The 18747-nt window shown below is 30.2% G+C and overlaps 2 protein-coding genes across 2 annotated transcripts; both read left to right on the forward strand.

Moving 5' to 3' along the window:
* Positions 1-4850: 4850 nt before the first annotated feature.
* Positions 4851-6260, forward strand: LOC148205379 (uncharacterized). The gene has a single exon (XM_088103121.1). The coding sequence runs from the start codon at positions 4988-4990 to the stop codon at positions 5585-5587; it is 600 nt and encodes a 199-aa protein (XP_087959247.1). The 5' UTR covers positions 4851-4987; the 3' UTR covers positions 5588-6260.
* Positions 6261-12991: 6731 nt separating this feature from the next.
* On the forward strand, positions 12992-17738 carry LOC124821759 (NADP-dependent malic enzyme-like). Its single transcript, XM_088103122.1, has 20 exons — positions 12992-13058; positions 13329-13651; positions 14079-14199; positions 14295-14369; positions 14626-14777; positions 14861-14966; positions 15065-15130; positions 15236-15331; positions 15434-15505; positions 15601-15684; positions 15762-15860; positions 16082-16129; positions 16228-16281; positions 16402-16500; positions 16568-16657; positions 16743-16820; positions 16942-17016; positions 17109-17199; positions 17294-17422; positions 17504-17738. Exons 1-20 carry the CDS (start codon positions 13029-13031, stop codon positions 17590-17592), a joined length of 1977 nt encoding a protein of 658 aa, XP_087959248.1. The 5' UTR covers positions 12992-13028; the 3' UTR covers positions 17593-17738.
* Positions 17739-18747: the final 1009 nt, after the last annotated feature.

The raw sequence follows: 18747 nt of genomic DNA on the forward strand, positions 1-18747 counted from the left end.
TGAAACATGTCAAACCTTGAACATTGATCAATGCTTATAGTTTTGGCAACATAGAGTATTATTGTGTTTTCCTTTTAGAGTTAGGACAACGGGTGGCCCAGTCCAAGTGGAGCAATTAAAAATGGTGTTGGTTAGTGATCTAATGAAAGTTGATTTTGATTTTGCATACAGCTAAACATTTGATGAAAAGCAACTTAAGTCCTACATAGGATGAGGTGGAATATTTATAGTAGTTAGAATATATAAGGATGTGAGACTATGTGTGAGGATAAGAAGGTTGACTTGTGTAGAATGATGTGGTGATATGTGAATGGCAATGAAACGAGCACCACATGATTTTATTGTAATGTATTGACGGTGACAAGGGCAGGTAGGCCTCACGATATCTTGTTTATTTTTCCAGAAAATAATATCATGTTTCTTCACAATCTTATCTTTGCCCACCACTCATTCATTGCACATTTTCTCTTTTTATTTCAATTTTTATTAAAATATTTAAATCAAATCCATTTACAGAGACCTTTCCCTTTCATCCAACCTCTCCATCAACCTTTTAACTTCTCGTTTAATTTTTTTTTATCGATAAATATATTAATTATTAGTATTTTGCTCTCAATAAATATATCAATTATTAGTTTTCTTGATTTAATGTTTGGTGATTGGAAACCATGGTATTCCCCCTTTGAGAGAAACAATGGGCTGATGGATAAGATTCACTGTTTTTATTCAAAACCTGTTACGAATTAATAGTTACCATGAGATACATATGGAATATGATAAAACGTAATGAGCGGATTCGATTTAGACTCCTCTAAAAACAAACAAATATATAACTTATAAAGAAGATCCAATTATTTATATCACTTTCAAAATAATTAATGTATTTATATACTTTATTTGGAATAGACCATAGATCCATACAATGTTATTTTCTTTTACAAAAGTAATTTCATCTTAATTTGATTCTAAGATTATCTCTAATGAAAATGTCATATCATAAAATCTTATTTTATTTTATGTGTCTTATTATGTTATTTCACTTTAAGTCACTTTTATAACGTTTTTTGATGGTATAGAGCCCAACTTTAATAATCTTTTCTTTATATTTTAATTTTTTTAATTTTAAAAATGTTTTCTTAACTGGAGTTTTATAGTATACTCAAAATCTTAAATCTCATGTGTTATGTAACTTATTTTAAGCTAATTTTAACGTTACATGTAACTCATTCGTTACAAATATTTAAAGATTATCTAAAACTGTAATTTCCTATTGATTACTAAAATATATCCATAGAGTCATAAAATAAACAGAAAAATGTTTATAAAAGTATACAAATATACTAATTCTCTTAAAAGTCATACTCAATTTTCAATCATGCATATGTTATCACGTGAATAGTTCCTTATTCATTTCTCATACGTCTACAAACTACTCTTTCTTATTTATGATATGGATGAAATTTATTTGTATTCTTTTGATACAATTAATTATCATGAAAATATAAAAATCATCTACACCATACGACTATAGTATATACGTCAAATTATTTAAATAAAATTTAGCATGTAATGTCATGTATATTTAAATATAATAAATATCTAATGAGTCAATCAAATAAAATTTAATTTTAAGAATGTGTTTAATTATAGTCATTGGTAACTTTGAAATTTTGAAAAGACAACTTTCCTTTTATTAAAGAAAAAGTGAAACTTATTTTGTATACTTTTTAAATATGCATGGGATAAATTCAAGAGGGGTTTGTTATTATAATTTTTTTAATATGCTATTTTCTGAAAAATAAAAAAATATGATTTATGTGTACGTCAATCCACAATTATAAATATAATAACTGACTATGAAAAATTATGAAAAAATAAAATTTAATATTGGTTAGTCTAATAATGAAATTATGTTTTAATATTAAATATGTATAGTTGTAAACCAAATTATTTGTAAAATAAAAATATGAAAAGTAAACTAATTAGATAAAATCATATTGTCTAGATAAATAAAATTTAAAAAATAACTAATATTAAATTCTACGATTCATAATACAGTTAATCACATTTCCCAAACTTTACTATTCATCACGATTTTCATATCTCCAACCTAATCAATTATCAATTTACGAACACAATCAAATTAAAAACAAAAAAATCATATTAATAGAAGACAGCGGCGCCAGTGATGACCAAGGAAGTGATTGGTGTCATCAATGGTGACTCTGGCCGAGAAGACTCGTCGGTCGGAAGCAATGTCGGATATCTGGAACTGGAGAAGGGATTCCCTTACGCAGGCTTAACGAAGAGAAGGATGAGGGGAAACGCCACTGGGTGGCGCTAGCGACATCGCCAGAAACGTCGTGCGGCGCGGCAAAAGAAGGTGGCGCCGCTGCAGAAGGGGCAGTGGTCCTGTAGTTTGTGCAAGAAGGGGGATGTCGTCGTCAACGCCCTCGGTCTGGGCGACGCCATGCGAAAAGCGGCCATGGCGAACGGCGGCGCTGTCACGGAGATGGGGTGGAAGGAGTTGCTATCACGAATTAAAGAAGAAGATCGAAGGGAGGAGGTAAACAAGTCAACGACGCCGGCGAGGCCTCTGGTGGCCATCGGCGCCGCCGCCTGTGGTCTCGTCAAGGTGAACGGTGTGCTGTGGCTGAACCCTAAGCATAGGTTTTGGAATGGCGCGAGGATGATGCAAGTGGACCTGCTAGGTTGTCGTCAGNTTAAGAAAGCCAGTTTCACAATTTTAAAGAGTTGAACATAATATTATTTTGTTTTTTAAGTTTTTTTTAAATTCTTCCTTTTTAATCATTTAATCATTGAATCATATCGAATTTTTAAAAAATATTCTATGAGACTTGATTTTGTATTTTTACCAATATGTTGATAATTAGAGATTTATAGTCGAAAATTATTTTTGAATTTTTAAGAGAAATTTGAATATTATTATTTTTTATTTATATTTTCACGATAAAGCTTTGTTTTCTACTATCAAGTTAGATATTTAGTGTAAAATCTATCATGTGTACTATAAAATGATATAATTAATATAATATTATCTACTAATTTAAATTATTGTTACAAAAATTACACGTATCGAAATACATTTAATCAATACCTAGTCAACACGGCAACAATACTTGGCTAAAAATCTCAAATAACGTCTCTAATTATTTGTTTTTGGTATGCAAATCTGTTTATTTACCTCTAACTAATTTTCGTTAGATTAAAATATTTTTTATTAAAATAATTGATTAATTATTTCTGGTAGGATATATTTTATTAGCTATGGTTTTTATGCACAAATTTTAAGTTTAAAACTCTATTTAAGAAATGGAGTTGATATCGACGAAGTCCTCTTAATAATTTTATTAAAGTGTAAAAATGCAGTTTAATAAAATAAATAAACATGAGTTTCCATCAGAGAGACCTTCGAGTAAACTCCAACGTCCATTCCTTGTAATGCACCAACCTACCAACATCAATGGCACGCTTTTAAATAACCATTTTTGTCATTGTCATATAAATTTCCTCTCACCTTCTCCAATCTATCATATATAATCTTTATCAATCCTTTTATTGGTGTTTGTTTAACTGGTGTTGATAATTGAAATTTTTAGTGGTCAATAAAATAATTTTTATCATAACTTATGCGAAGTACAACAAATAGTAGTAAATGAGATTTTTCATATGCGTAAACTATGCCTAAGAAGTAAATAATTAATTTAATATTTTTTATTTTATTAGTAAACTAAAACCAGCTTTTAAATTGTCAGTTTTTGTATTCTTGCCAACATATATAATAATCAAAATCACTTATATGAAATCTTATTTCTTTTTTTAAGGAAACTTGTTGAATCATTATGATAATAAACTATATTAGTCTTCAATTCTTTAAACTGGAAATTATTAGTAAGAACACAAAAAATTACTTAACAAATTTAAAATTTCATCGTAACGTTTCAACCCGAGTATCGTTCGCAAATGATCACTTTTAAAAATTAAGGTAATGTAGCAAATTTTGAAAGAAAAAGAGATGGAAATATCAACCTATGAAGTAATTATAGTTTTTTTGTTTATCGTTAAAATACAAATTCTCATAAATATTGATTAAAATAGCATATGTAATAAATATATTTTTTTAATTCATGCATTATAATAACGAATTTTCATGTAAAAGATGTGTAGTATAATAGAAAAATAGAACATTAATTAACAAACATCTTTAAACTCTAGCTTTGAGTTTATTACGTTTTTCTCTCTTCTCTCGTTTCTTCTCTTTCTTTGTTCATTCTCTCATAGTAATTGTGTCCCACTCGTTATCTCAATCATTGGTGGCATTATTTATTTATTTTTTTGGGAAAAACTTCATTTATTGTCTCGTCCAATATCATACACGATCATCTGAAGAATATATATATATATATATATATATATATATATATATATATATATATATATTATGTATTTTGTATATAATTACTTGCACTGTTTTAATTATCGTTTATTCATTGATAAATAAAAATAAAATTAAAATAAATTATCGTGTATAGCATACTTTGTTTATAATGATTGATTTTTTTTTTAACGTAGAGTAATGATGTATTATGCTAAAGATACAAATAGGTTTATAATTGTTAAATATGGCTGTGGAGATTTGTCGCGGTTGTATTTCTAAACCATATATAATATTCCGTTTAAACATTTTCATCCCATTAATAAACATAAATTTTAAATTAATTGTTATAAAAAAAGAATAAATAATGATAATGAGATAATAATAAGAACAACACACTTGCACATCACTGACTCCTTTAAATAGCTCCTACCCCCTCTCCCATTGCATACCAAAACACATTCTAATCATTCAAATCTCTCTCTCTCTCTCTATCTCTCTCTCTCTCTCTCTCTCTCTCTCTCTCTCTCTAACTCCCTTAAGCATTTAGACATAAAAAGAAGAAAAAAAAACACAAAAGAGAGTGAGAAAATGGAAATTGAGGGAAGCACGCAGGTGGTGGCGAAGAAGGTATGGGACATCATACGTGTGATGTTCTTCATGTTGAGGAAGGGCATAGCGAAGAGCAAAATAATGGCGGAGTTCCATCTCATGCTGAAGCGTGGGAAGAAAGCCTTGGTGAACAACCTCATGCTCAACCACCACTACATCATGGCCTCTTTCACCTGCCGCTCCAACCACAACCACGCCACCTTCATCTCCCCACGCGACTACGAGTTCAGCTGCAGCAACAGCCCCGCCATCCCCTTCCACGCCGTCAAACGCACCCACAAAAACCACCGCTTCTCCAAACCCTCCCAACACCACGACGTTTCCACCCTCTCCGCCGTTCAGAAGGTTCTCGAAATCCTCAACAACGACGCCAACAACTCACCCTTCCCCGCCTTCGGAAAAAGCCCCGTTGGCAAACAACTCAGAGTCACCGACTCACCCTTCCCTCTCAAAGACGACGGGGATAGCCAAGTCGACGTCGCAGCCGAAGAATTCATTAAGAAGTTCTACAAAGATCTCAACTTGCAGAAAAAAATGGCATATCTTGAGTCCCCATATCATACTTCCTGGAGCAGATGAACAATATTGCATTTTTCAAAACAACAACCTTTGTCATCTCGCACGAACAAAACCTTCCGCATATTTTTGGCTGCTACATCATGAGAGTTACATGATCAGATTGATCATTTGCACGGTGACATGGATGGCATGTGACGTGACTTTGTTGCTTTCGTTCGATGCAGCAGCTTTGCTTTTTTGGATGGGTTCTTGGGAGATGATTGTCCTGATGCTTATTTTGTGTTTTTGCATATACTGTCTTGTTTCGGTTCACTACACTATACTACACTGTATATTAGTGTTTTGGAACTATGTTTTTCTTTCTTCCCAGTATTTGGGGTTTGAGAATGTTGGTGACAGTACCAGTGTAATGTAAGAAAAGAATGAAAGGAAAATAAAATTAAAAAAAAAGAAAAAAGAAAAGAGATGTTATGTGTTTGTTTGTGAAATTCTTTGTGCGTGTCTTCCTCCAGTGGTTTGGAATTTCCCAGTCCCCAATAAAGGAATGCACCTACTGCAACTTTGCACAATAATAAATTAAAGTGGGAAATCAATGCAGCTATTGGTTATGTGACCAGAAATTTAATTTACAGCTTTTTCGAGTTTGGTGAGTTGGAAATTGGCTTTATTAGAGCCTTTATGTCTCTCTTGTCCCTCAATTGCTCTATCATTCTAAATTTCTCCTTTTTCATAACCTGCTTCTGTATATGCTATTACTTGTTACATTATTTGTCGGATAATTATAAAAGATATTTTTTTACACTCTCAATACCCATAAATATTCACATATATATTTTTAAATATACATTTCAAATCTTAAATAATTTTTTTTAAAATTAGATTTTCAAAATCTAAATTTATATAAAAATTAATTTTAAGTAATAATTTAAATTAAATTACTCACTAAAATATTAATAAAAATAAAAATAAAATTTTCTAAAAATCAAATCAAAAGAGTTACACTTAAATATGCATTTCAAATATGTAATCTTTTCTAAAAATAATTTTAATTCATATATCTAAATACAAAAACAAAAATATATGAAATCTAGTTTTAAATAATCAAATCAATGTTTTTTTACTAATGATTTTATTTTATAACTTTATTTTTTTTATAAAAAATTACTAACAATTATTAATTGATAGTTGATATCCAAGGATCAGACACCATGAATCATGATATCATAATATTGTAAATTCCATCAACAAACATATAATTATATATCCATACTCGTAAATACTAATTAAATATTCATCATAAATTTTAACCATATTACATATATATATATATATTATCATGTACTAATTTTTTATTTTTCATTCCTAATTAAAACTTCATTATCAAATTATAGAAAAAATTAAATGACAGGTATAAAAATCAAGTCATCGTGTTAAACAGTGAAGTTTAATTATTTTACTTTGTTTTTGTAGTGTATGGTCATACGGTCACATAGAGGGACGAACCGGTCGAATAGGTTGAGATCAATATCACCACGCGTCATGCAACCAAGATAAATAAATGTTGTTTATTAACCGATCGCATGATCATGGAAGATGAGAGACCCAATGGACAATCTCCACAACAACTACCCCTAAACATCACTACATCACTTCTTATTAATATTACTGGTAATAACTACTTAGTGGGTAATAGGCCGTAATTGTACCGTGATTAGGATTTCACTAATTACAAACCCATTTATTGTGAATTTGAGATTTTATTGTGATCCTCATAAGATTAATCACTAACTTGAGTGTCAAGATATCTTTGAATCAGGATTTTAACTAATAAAACTACCTAAACTGACTTGGAATAAAGTATGAATGAATATTTTGTAAAAATGCTAGATCCTATACCCAAAATAACATTATAAGTTTAAAATATCAATGACACGGCTAAAAAGTGTTAGAAAGGATTAGTATTCATTAATTAATGTAGTAATATATTTTTAAAGTATCAATCATTGAGATTGCGTTTTTCTTTATAAACTCAAGTTATTCTAAAATATAAGATTCATATTATATGAGTTTAAAATTTTTTTAATTTTTTTTCTTTTCTAAAAGTGTTATAAAATTCACACTCAGATAATTTTGTCTTTATAATTTAATTTTTCAAATTTAAATTTTTTTTTATGATCCAAAATCTTATTAAAAATTTAATAGCTTAAAATAATTTCATTTTAACATAGATATATTTCTAACAAGCTGTCCTGTAAAAGAATTTTATATTGAAAATGTTATTGTATTAAAAATGGTTACTTCTGAACATATAAATATAGACTAGTTTCATTATTTCGATATTAGGTTTTATATATCATGTTAATATTGTGGAGTATTTATTGACTTTATCTATAATAATTACTTCTTCTTTTTACAGAAAAACATAACTAATAACTTTTTATTGAATTTTCCTTTCCAACTACAATACTCGAATTTGAACTATTATGTAAAGATCGAGTTTATTAGTACTTGAATTAAAAACTTAGTAGTATTTTTATATTAATGTAAGTATGGGATATCCAATTTCTTAAAATATTAGGAGGAAGAATTCTATCTATCTAATTTGAAAAACATTGTCTCAATGATTGTATATAAAAATCATTATTTGAACTTTTTTTTATTATGATTTGAATGTACTTTGGAGTTATCACGTATGATAAAAATAATGAGTTATTTAATTGAAAGGCGTGTCTTTGTAACACCACTACACTTTATTATTTAGTTTTGCTGGGTTGGCACTTGTCGTCGTGTGCCATCATCTGAATCTCAAAAAAAGCCCTTTGCCAAAAGATAAACAAAATCATTGAATCTCAATATTTGGGATCCGTATCTTCGTTTCCATTTTTTTTCTTATCAATGTCAAAAATATTATCTTATACAACACTGGATTTGGAGAAGAGTAATTGAGAAAATTTGAAAGGATTTGAAGATAATTTTTTTATTGTTTATTTGAGTGAATTTGGAGGTAAGTGACTGTAGATTTAAAAGTAAAATTTGTAAGAATTAGTGTAGAATTTTATTAATACGACAGATTAAAAAAATTTACTTCCAAATTCAGCCTCACTTATCTCCAAATCCACTCAAATAAACAACAACAAAAATTTATCTTCAAATCCTCTCAAATTCCTTCAATTACTCTTCTCCAAATCCATTCAAGTGAACAAAGCCTTAATGTTAGCAAGATAAAACTCTCAACTTTAAAGTATTTTCTTAATGAATTTTTTGATTTATGGATCAAGATTAACTCTGTTTTACATAAGATTTTCTAATCCTAAAACCTAAGTTAAAGTTCTATTTTCAATTTGTTCTCATAGTTTGATTGAATTAGAATGTTATTTGCAAAAAATATTTCGATATTAAAGTCAATGTTTGTATAATAATAAATGTATTTATAATTACAAACTAAACGATGACGATTCAATTTATGGTTAATATAATTATTTTTAGTAATACTCTTTTGTAATTCAATCGATCAGTTCATCCACTGACTCATATATGACAATAAATTAGTTGATCATTTTGTTTGTGGTTGATTGGACGATCATACTGTATACAAATTATATTATTATTAACAAACAAGATAAGATTGTATGGTTTTTTTAAATTTTGAAAACATTTAGATGATCACTAGTTTGATTATTTGGATCAAAAAGTCAATTCAATCTAATTAAATTTATTATTGTATATATTAAGCATTGGTATTTTAGGTTTAACATACCCAATTACAGCTTGAAAGAAGAAATTGTTTTGGAAAAATGATGTGATTGAAAAGTGTGATTCTGTGATAGTAATGGGCATACAATACATGTGGGTCACTGGTATTATTTGAGGGAACTTTAGTTAGTGTGTGGATTAGTTTGTCTATTTCTTCCCAAAGCAGTGGCTATGGCAAACATCGGAGCCAATTTGTCAAACACAAAATAAAGTACATGCTGCTTTAGGGATCACTAAGGACCCAAAAGACCATTGTTGCTTAGTTAGGTAATACACAGATAAAACCCACTTTCATTTTTCCTCTATGCCCATTTTTTTTATTAATATATTCACTACAAGATTAGATATGTTCAATAATTACCTAATAACATATTACATGATAAATTTTAAATGATTAATTTAATCTAATGAGATTTAGACTCATTTATATATTACAAATTTGTATCATTTCAAATCAATATAAAATTTAAAATTAAATATATACATTTGAATAATTAAATGAGGGGAGTGCGAAGCACCTTCGGTTGAAGGCAAGTTGGTTGAAGCTACGACCAGAACACCACCACCAGCGAAGATGCACAACAACCACACAGTGAAGAAGAAAGTGGCTGAAAAGTTAATATTGAATAACAAAGGTTATTATTGGAGTTTCACATAATGATAGGGTGTAGGAAGAAATTTGAGGGGTGCAGGAAGCAATTCTCGAAAACAAACCACGGACAATATTGTTTCGGCAGCCCAATAGTGGCCCACGTCCATATTGCATAGAGATAATAACAGAGCAAAACCAATCACATTGATTCAGCCCCAAAATTAAAGCAAATCATAAACTATGTTTCAAATTACCCAAAACAACACCAACGAAGTTCGACGCAGATCCGAGAAGCCTCGCAGAAGATGATAACTGATTATGAAATCTTTAGTAGGAAAGGAGAAGTAGAAATAAAAGGAATACTTGATAATTATGTAAAACATGTCATGCAAATGTTTTCATTTGTTTAAAGATATCTCTATAGTTATGCTAAAAATTCTTATAAAAAATATTTATTTTATTATATCATCAACATTTTGTATTTATGTTGATTATTTATCATTTTGCATCAATTATTGAACTATTTTAAACATGTAATATTCACATTAAATTAATATAGATCCATTATGTTTATAATTGATGTGGAATATCTTCATGAGCTAGAGATAGGCCCCATGTGAAATATGTCACATTTTAATGACTATAATGTGCACATAATGTGTCACCTTTTACAAAAAAAAAATTGATTACAACAAATATAAAGTGTAATTATTTTAATACTATATTATTTAAGCGTTTCTCCATGTAGATAAACAAATGAAACTAAACAATGTACTTTATGTGTATTAATCTTTATAACCAAAATTATATTAAAACTAAACGTACTTACCACACATATATTCACCTCATTTAAGTCAATACTAAAAGTTCAAACACATACATTTTAACTTAATAAATCCTAAAAAAATACATAAAAGTTAGTAGTATTTAAATAAAGAAAAAAAAAACTTTGCCACACTTGTGAAATTTATTCAATTGTGTGATGTGGGTACTGGTGAGCCTTATGCATTTTTTTAACATATATAATAGATAATAACCTTCTATTAGAAAATTTGAAACTACAAAATAAGTAACTTAAGAAAATTTAAAGTATATTATTACGTTATCTCGACAAACCTTAATATCCACATAAACTGTGGTCTACATTTAATATAATAGTCAGACTCAAAACTCTTTTTTATTGTTTATTCTAGTAATATATAATTTAATCAAATTAATACTTTAAACAAAACTCTTTTTTATTTTTTATTCTATTAAAATACAATTTAATCAAATTAATACTTTAAAATAAAATAAAAATTATTTATTTCTGAAGAATTAAATACGTTAGAATAAATTCAATGAAAACTGTCTAACAAATGAAGTAAATTTATCATGTAAGACATCTTAAATGTCCACTTTAGTTAAAGCGCTCGTAATTTGTAATATTTTGGATGATCGAAAAGATTTTGATTATTTTGTAGTTAAACCATAACTTTACTACAAGTTTAAAATTCACATTCAACGTTTTTGTGTAATGAAAAAAAAATCTCACGATTGTTTTATCTCCTAAAAAATAATGTGAATTAAAGATATATTTATATTGTTAAAGTAGACATTATTAATGATATATTTATATCATATTTATATTATCTCAAAAATAATGAATATATAATTGTAATACACTTTCAATATATTTCACAAATTTTGTTGGAGTCTAGTCTTAATTGTAATCATTTTATTTAATATCTTAATGTTTATATTTTTTATTGGCAATGAGTTTACTTTTGGTACCACTTCAAAAGATTCCTTACCAATGGAGGTATCTTATGTTGTTATTTTATCTGATGTTGGACTTTATTTGTACCTAACCAATTATCCTTTTAATGATGAAATACTATGAATGAAAAATGACCAAAACATCCATATTTTAATGATATCAAAGAAGGCAATTTATGACACATGACAACGTTAGCTTGTATGAAATGTCCTAAATATATTTTAAAAAAATATATAAGAAACAAACAAATTGAAATATGTTTAACAAACAAGACACAACATGTACCAAAATAACTACAATCTCAAACTTCGAACAAATTTTCAAATTCTCATCTATTACTATCTCTACGAAACTTCGATAAATTTATTTCAAAAACACCATATAATAGTATCACAAGCAACATGTTACAAAACTTAACATATCTTAACAAAAAATTTTCACAAAGTTAATTATCAAAATATAAGTCAAGTAGATTAAACATGTTAAATATTTAACATAAAACATATCAATATGATGTGGAATTGTCTAATAATTAAGTCACCAAAAACACTCTATAGAAATTTTCACACATAATATTAATAATTAATGTGTACATGTTCAATGTTGTACTATTAACACTAATAAATATTTAATAAAGATAAAACATGTAATTCACAAATCTCTTAGACCCATGAATGAGTGGAAATTAGAAAAGTAATAAATAAGTTAATTGAAGAGCTAAAAAAATAATAATCAAAACCATCTCACTAACAACAAATAAAACAACACATCAATAAATTTAAATAAATACTAAAATTTATAAGTTACTCAAAACTTAATTATCCTATTTAAAAATAACCTGTTATCCATACAAAGATATTCAAAACCCACCAAGTTATCTCTATATTCTCCTTAAAAAAAATTCTTACTCCAAAAAGAATAAAATAAATTGTCCAATACTACAAATCTATATCTTTATACAAAGTACTATAGACAAGAATATTCTAACTTTGCGTGTGATGATCAATATACGAGGTCAGTAGTTCTCTTTAGTTTTAAAATTCCCACCCTTGCTTCTTTTGGACAAACAACTCTCACCTCTCGATGAAGCACGTGTTCATAACAGCGATTGTTTCCTTCTAATTTGGACACCTTTCTTCAACCATGTTACAAAGCATAACTATAATATAATTAATAATGCGTACTTCGAAATAAATAAATTTGTTCTTGTAACAATTTTCTTAACATTATCTGATTCCCTTTATCCAACAAGAATACGTGACATCAGACAAAAAGTCTTCCTCAAGCCAATTAATACCACACAGTGCCACGTATTCAACATTGTCATCTAGAAGTTCTATATATCTACTATCGCCGAACAGAGACAAAGCCTTTGTCTTTTTTCTCTCTCACCTCGTATGATTTCGTTGAACATTGCCAATTTAATGGTAATTAACGATTCTCAACCAGTGATGGTTCCGTTCTTTTTTCGTTTTTTACTTGTTTTTTGGTTAAAACTTGAAAATTTCCAACATGGTCACCATTAGCTAACCATCTGCAAAACGTAGTAAAATTGTAACGATAATGCACAGAAGACGAGACTTGACATGGTTTTTCGAATAGAAAATGAACTGACACATGAACACCTCTTGCACAATGTTCCCTTGACTTTCTCTCTTCATAATTGTTGTGTTTGACATTTAACTTTTATGAAGTAGGGACACGGGTGCTCAAAAAACTTGGGAATTTCTGGCTGGTGTGGCGGTGATAAGAGGAAAATATCAGAGAAAGTTGTGTTGCGTGTGAACTCGAAGGTTCGTCAACATAATAATATCCATAACACTGGTAAAGAAGAAGAGGGAGAAGAGAAGAAAGTGATTGGTAGGAAGATGGAGAGCCTACTGAAGCCACTGAGAGATGGAGAGTCAGTGTTGGACCTCAGCCCCAGATCCACCGTCAGCGGTGGCGTTGAGGATGTCTACGGCGAGGATCGCGCCACCGAGGACCAACTTGTCACCCCATGGACTATCTCAGTTGCCAGGTCCATCTCACATCACACGCATTTCTCAGTCATTATACTTCTTAATGAGTTCAATTGCATGTGGTGTATCATGGAATTGTGTGTTTTATTTAGCTGATAGCTCTGTGTTTCTTTTCTGCCATTTTGCTTCTTTTATCCCTTACTACTGGGTTGATTTTAGTAACCTCTTTATTTCTATGCACTGTTATTATCATAGAGAAACATACATGGTAAACCAATTAAAACTCATGTTAGAATGGTTTTTAAGATAATTAATGTAACATCGAGAATTTACCCTATACGGTAAGTTGTGATTAGATAGCTGTATAAACATCGTTCCTTTATGAGTGCATGTACTATTTAATCTTTTAGTAGACTCTGACTCTGAGTATCTATCTGATGTGAATTTGTGGTTTCTGAGTTTTGGAGCAATTTGTTTTACATGCAGTGGTTGGTCTTTGCTAAGGGATCCACAGTACAACAAAGGGCTAGCTTTCAGTGAGAAAGAGAGGGATGCACACTATTTGCGTGGACTTCTACCTCCCACTGTCCTCACTCAGTTACTTCAGGTTTGTGCCTTCTGAAAAGAGTTTTATTTAAAATCTATGAGAGTATTATTTTTCTCCCCCTCTTTCGTCTCATTATTTCTTTGTACTCTCTACAGGAGAAGAAACTGATGCACAACATCAGGCAATATAAGGTTCCCTTGCAAAAGTACGTGGCCATGATGGAACTTCAGGCAAGAATTTCAAGTCATTATAAATAGATTAAACACCGTAAGATTAGTTCCTGTTTAGGTTCTCTTGTTCATTCATGGCGTTTTTGTTCGCATTAGCTGAAAAGAAGGGCAGTATATCATCGCAAATACACGATGCCCTTGAATTTTGCAAGAACATAGAAAATGTATCAATGTGGTGAGAACTGAAATATTTTATATAAAATGAGGATATGAAAGCTGAGAAATAACTGACGCAGCGTTTTGTTGTTGCAAACAGGAGAGGAATGAAAGGCTGTTTTACAAACTTCTCATTGACAATGTTGAGGAATTGCTCCCAGTTGTATATACTCCTACTGTTGGTGAGGCTTGCCAGAAATATGGGAGCATATTCAGGCGTCCTCAGGGTCTTTACATTAGTTTGAAAGAAAAGTATAATTCCTCATTTTCCTGCATTAGTATGAAACTTTCAGCCATATTTGGTGCGGGGTTGTGAAGTTGTTGGCCATTTGCAGGGGTAAAGTCCTTGAGGTTTTGAAAAACTGGCCTGAGAGGAATATTCAAGTTATTGTTGTAACTGATGGTGAGCGAATTTTGGGACTTGGGGATCTTGGATGTCAGGTACATATGCAGGGGAATTGAACTACTTAATTTGCACAGAAATTATAGACAAGTGAAAGTGGATGAACAGATAACTAATTACGTTGGTTGTGCTTCAGGGGATGGGGATTCCTGTTGGTAAATTGGCTTTGTACACTGCACTAGGAGGAGTTCGTTCTTCAGCTGTAAAGGATTTTCCATTGTTTGTTACATGTTACATATGATGTTTGTGTTTTGTCTTCTTAATTTCTTCCTCTCTTCCTTTCATTTGATTTTGTTTTTGTGTTCAGTGTTTGCCTGTCACTATCGATGTGGGGACAAATAATGAGACATTACTGAAGGATGAATTTTACATTGGGCTTAGACAAAAAAGGGCAACTGGGCAGGTTTGTATAAGCAAGATGTCTTATAAGAATTATTTTAGCATATATTGTTGTACAGTTAATAACTTGTTTTGATCTGAGGCAACTTTAATGGTTTCATGTTAGGAATATTATGACCTTCTGGATGAGTTCATGACTGCTGTGAAGCAAAATTACGGAGAAAAAGTTCTTGTACAGGTCGATACAAATTTTCTATGCATGGTTTATGTGGCTTCTAAACCTTTTCTTCACTTATTATGCCTCATTATTTCAACTTCAAATGATTTTTGCAGTTTGAAGACTTTGCAAATCACAATGCTTTTGAGTTGCTTGCTAAATATGGTACAACACATCTTGTTTTCAACGACGATATACAGGTAATTTGTCTCCCAAAATCAGGCACTTATTTATGGAATATTGTTAGAATGTTGTAATTGTTAATGTGTTATTTCAGGGGACTGCATCTGTTGTTCTAGCTGGTGTTGTAGCAGCCCTGAAGCTCATTGGTGGGACCTTACCTGAGCACAAATTCCTCTTTCTCGGTGCTGGAGAAGTAAGACCATTTTCTGTTTTGTCTTTTTTTCTGACTTGTTATTTATGCTTCTTTCCATGCTACGGAAGTGGAGAGAAGCAACTCAAGTGATGGATCATTCAATTTTTTTCATCATCTAAATTTCATCTACATTCCGAGGGTCATAATACAAGCCATTAATTACCCATCTTTTTGTTACTTAACAAATCAATTTGTCTAATTCATTGTTTGTACACTTTCAGGCTGGAACTGGTATAGCAGAGTTAATAGCTCTTGAGATGTCGAAGCAGGTGAATCAGTCACTTATTCAGCAACACTGGTTTCTTGAGTTCATTTCAATTCACGAGTGGTGACGTTCTATATGTATTTCTATTTGTTTCTCTGGCAGACTAAGGCACCCATAGAAGAGAGTCGCAAGAAGATATGGCTTGTAGACTCAAAGGTAGTATAGAGCTTGACATGTTTCTGCAGGAAAATCTTCTCTGCTGATTAATTTTTTATTAAATTTTAGTTTTGTACACTTTTCTAAAGCATTTATTTATTTATTTTCATTCTGTTGCAGGGTTTAATTGTTAGTTCCCGGAAGAATTCACTTCAACACTTCAAGAAGCCCTGGGCTCATGAACATGAGCCAGTCAACAGTCTCCTAGAAGCCGTCAAGGTGTTTAATATGTTTGCATATGGTCTTCAAGGGCTATGTCCTTCTTCTTAATTACTGCACATTTCAGGTGATCAAGCCTACAGTTTTGATTGGATCCTCTGGTGTGGGAAAAACATTTACAAAGGAAGTGGTTGAGGCTATGACTTCAAACAATGATGTAAAACCTAATCTCACTCTTGTTGTGGATGAGTAATTAGATATACAATTTTACTTAAGAACTGCACTGCCATGCCAACTTGCAGAAACCTCTCATTTTGGCTCTCTCCAATCCTACCTCACAGTCTGAGTGTACTGCCGAAGAGGCTTACCAGTGGAGTGAGGTAAAGAGACTGATGATCACGTCTTTCTCTGGGCCTGGTTAAGCATTTTTTTGATGCAAATTATGCCCAACTCTCTTACATTTTTGCAAGAATATTAATGTCTTGTTGTTTTCAAATAAAGGGTCGTGCAATTTTCGCCAGTGGTAGTCCATTTGATCCTGTTGAATACAAGGGCAAAGTTTACGCTTCTGGACAGGTTTTAAAGTCTTCTCCAAATTCATTATTGTTTCTCTTTTTCATTTGTTAAACAGCAGAACATCGCATCTGATGCTTTCCTTGTTATTTCAGGCCAACAATGCTTACATTTTCCCAGGCTTTGGTTTGGGTTTAGTAATCTCAGGAGCTATTCGAGTACATGATGATATGCTTCTAGCAGCTTGTAAGTGAATGTGACAAATTCAAAAAATGATTTTAGATAGTGTAAAATTGAGAATGGAATGATGAACTCATTGACATTCTTGTGAATTGTGCAGCTGAAGCCTTGGCAACACAAGTGAGCGAGGAGAACAACAAAAATGGTTTGATTTACCCACCATTCTCTAATATCAGAAAAATCTCAGCCAATATAGCTGCAAATGTTGCTGCCAAGGCCTACGAACTAGGTGTGTACTCATTCTCTTTGCTCTTTCATCCTCATTTATTTCCTTGTAAAAACTAAACAACTGTTTCAACTGTTTTTGTAGGCTTGGCCACTCGTCTTCCACGACCTCAGGATCTTGTGAAGTATGCTGAGAGTTGCATGTATACCCCTGTATACCGCAATTATAGGTGATTGAGGACACCTTCTATGGATTCTTGCCTTTTGGTTCTAACAAGGATGTGTTTTGTGTTTGATGTTTTATTGTGCTTTCCTCAAGAGTAAACGATACGCATGAACTAATGTTTTTCTACTACGTAATTCGGCTTGGCTTATTTCAACCCTATGTACCATGTATTACTGCCTTTATCCATGTCAGTTAAACACAATGAAAACTATCAGATTCATTTGAGTAAAGGACATCACAATGAAACACGTAACTACTACTGTCAGATAACGCAGAACATTTTAAAGGCACAGAGGATAGAACAAACAAATTCAACTTAAAAAAACCCAGTCAGGAGAGAATTCAAATTCCATATATATGCATAGAAACTATCGTCTTTATTCATTATGAAACAAGCATATTTTACATTTATTCATGTATTTATTAAAATTCTTGACTTATTAACTACTTTTCCTTTTCTCCTCCTATTCATTTATGATAATAATAATAGCAATAAATATTATATTTAAAATTGATAAAAGCCTTATTAATAATAATAAATAATAAAATAACACTACTACTAATTAAAATAATATTAATATTAAAACAATATATAACTTTTCATCTACTTAAATTCAATTTATTATTTGTAATTGATAATTAGCTTTTAGTTCTATAAAATAACATTAAAAATAAGAAACCTTTTAATGTGCGCATATATATATCATGCATTTGAACCAAAAAAATATTAATGCCACATTAAACTATCATTGATTGCATTTATTGATTTTAATATATATTACATTTAATAAATATAACATTTAATGGTACTATTAAATTAACTTTATATTTTATTTAATACTTATGTCATTGACTTCATTTAATTAATATCACTCTTAAATATTTAACTCTTACCTAATAAATGTGTTATTTTTACAAAATAAAAGAAATACCCAATACATATATTTTAGAAACCTTTTTCTTCTCTCTCGTTTACTTTATTTATAAGCGATATTTTTAACAACTCAAATAAATATTTGAGACAACACTAATATATTATAAACAAAAGAATTATTTATTTCTTGTAGTAAAATATATATCTAACCAATATAGAAATAGTATTTTTGTTTCAAAGAAATCAAAAGATTTCTGCATATTTAACATCAGACTTATTAAATTAAAGT

This window comes from Vigna umbellata, chromosome 1, assembly GCF_029865625.1.
Source record: "Vigna umbellata cultivar VRB3 chromosome 1, Vumbellata_1.0, whole genome shotgun sequence".
In the NCBI taxonomy this organism is placed as follows: Eukaryota; Viridiplantae; Streptophyta; class Magnoliopsida; order Fabales; family Fabaceae; genus Vigna; species Vigna umbellata.

Bases quoted from the DNA above. Each gene is read 5' to 3' on its own strand.
- LOC148205379 (XM_088103121.1), top strand. From the start codon at position 4,988: ATGGAAATTGAGGGAAGCACGCAGGTGGTGGCGAAGAAGGTATGGGAC.
- LOC124821759 (XM_088103122.1), top strand. From the start codon at position 13,029: ATGATTTCGTTGAACATTGCCAATTTAATG. The intron at 16,501-16,567 runs GTGTTTAATATG...TGCACATTTCAG, and splicing joins GTCTCCTAGAAGCCGTCAAG to GTGATCAAGCCTACAGTTTT. The intron at 16,658-16,742 runs GTAAAACCTAAT...GCCAACTTGCAG, and splicing joins CTATGACTTCAAACAATGAT to AAACCTCTCATTTTGGCTCT.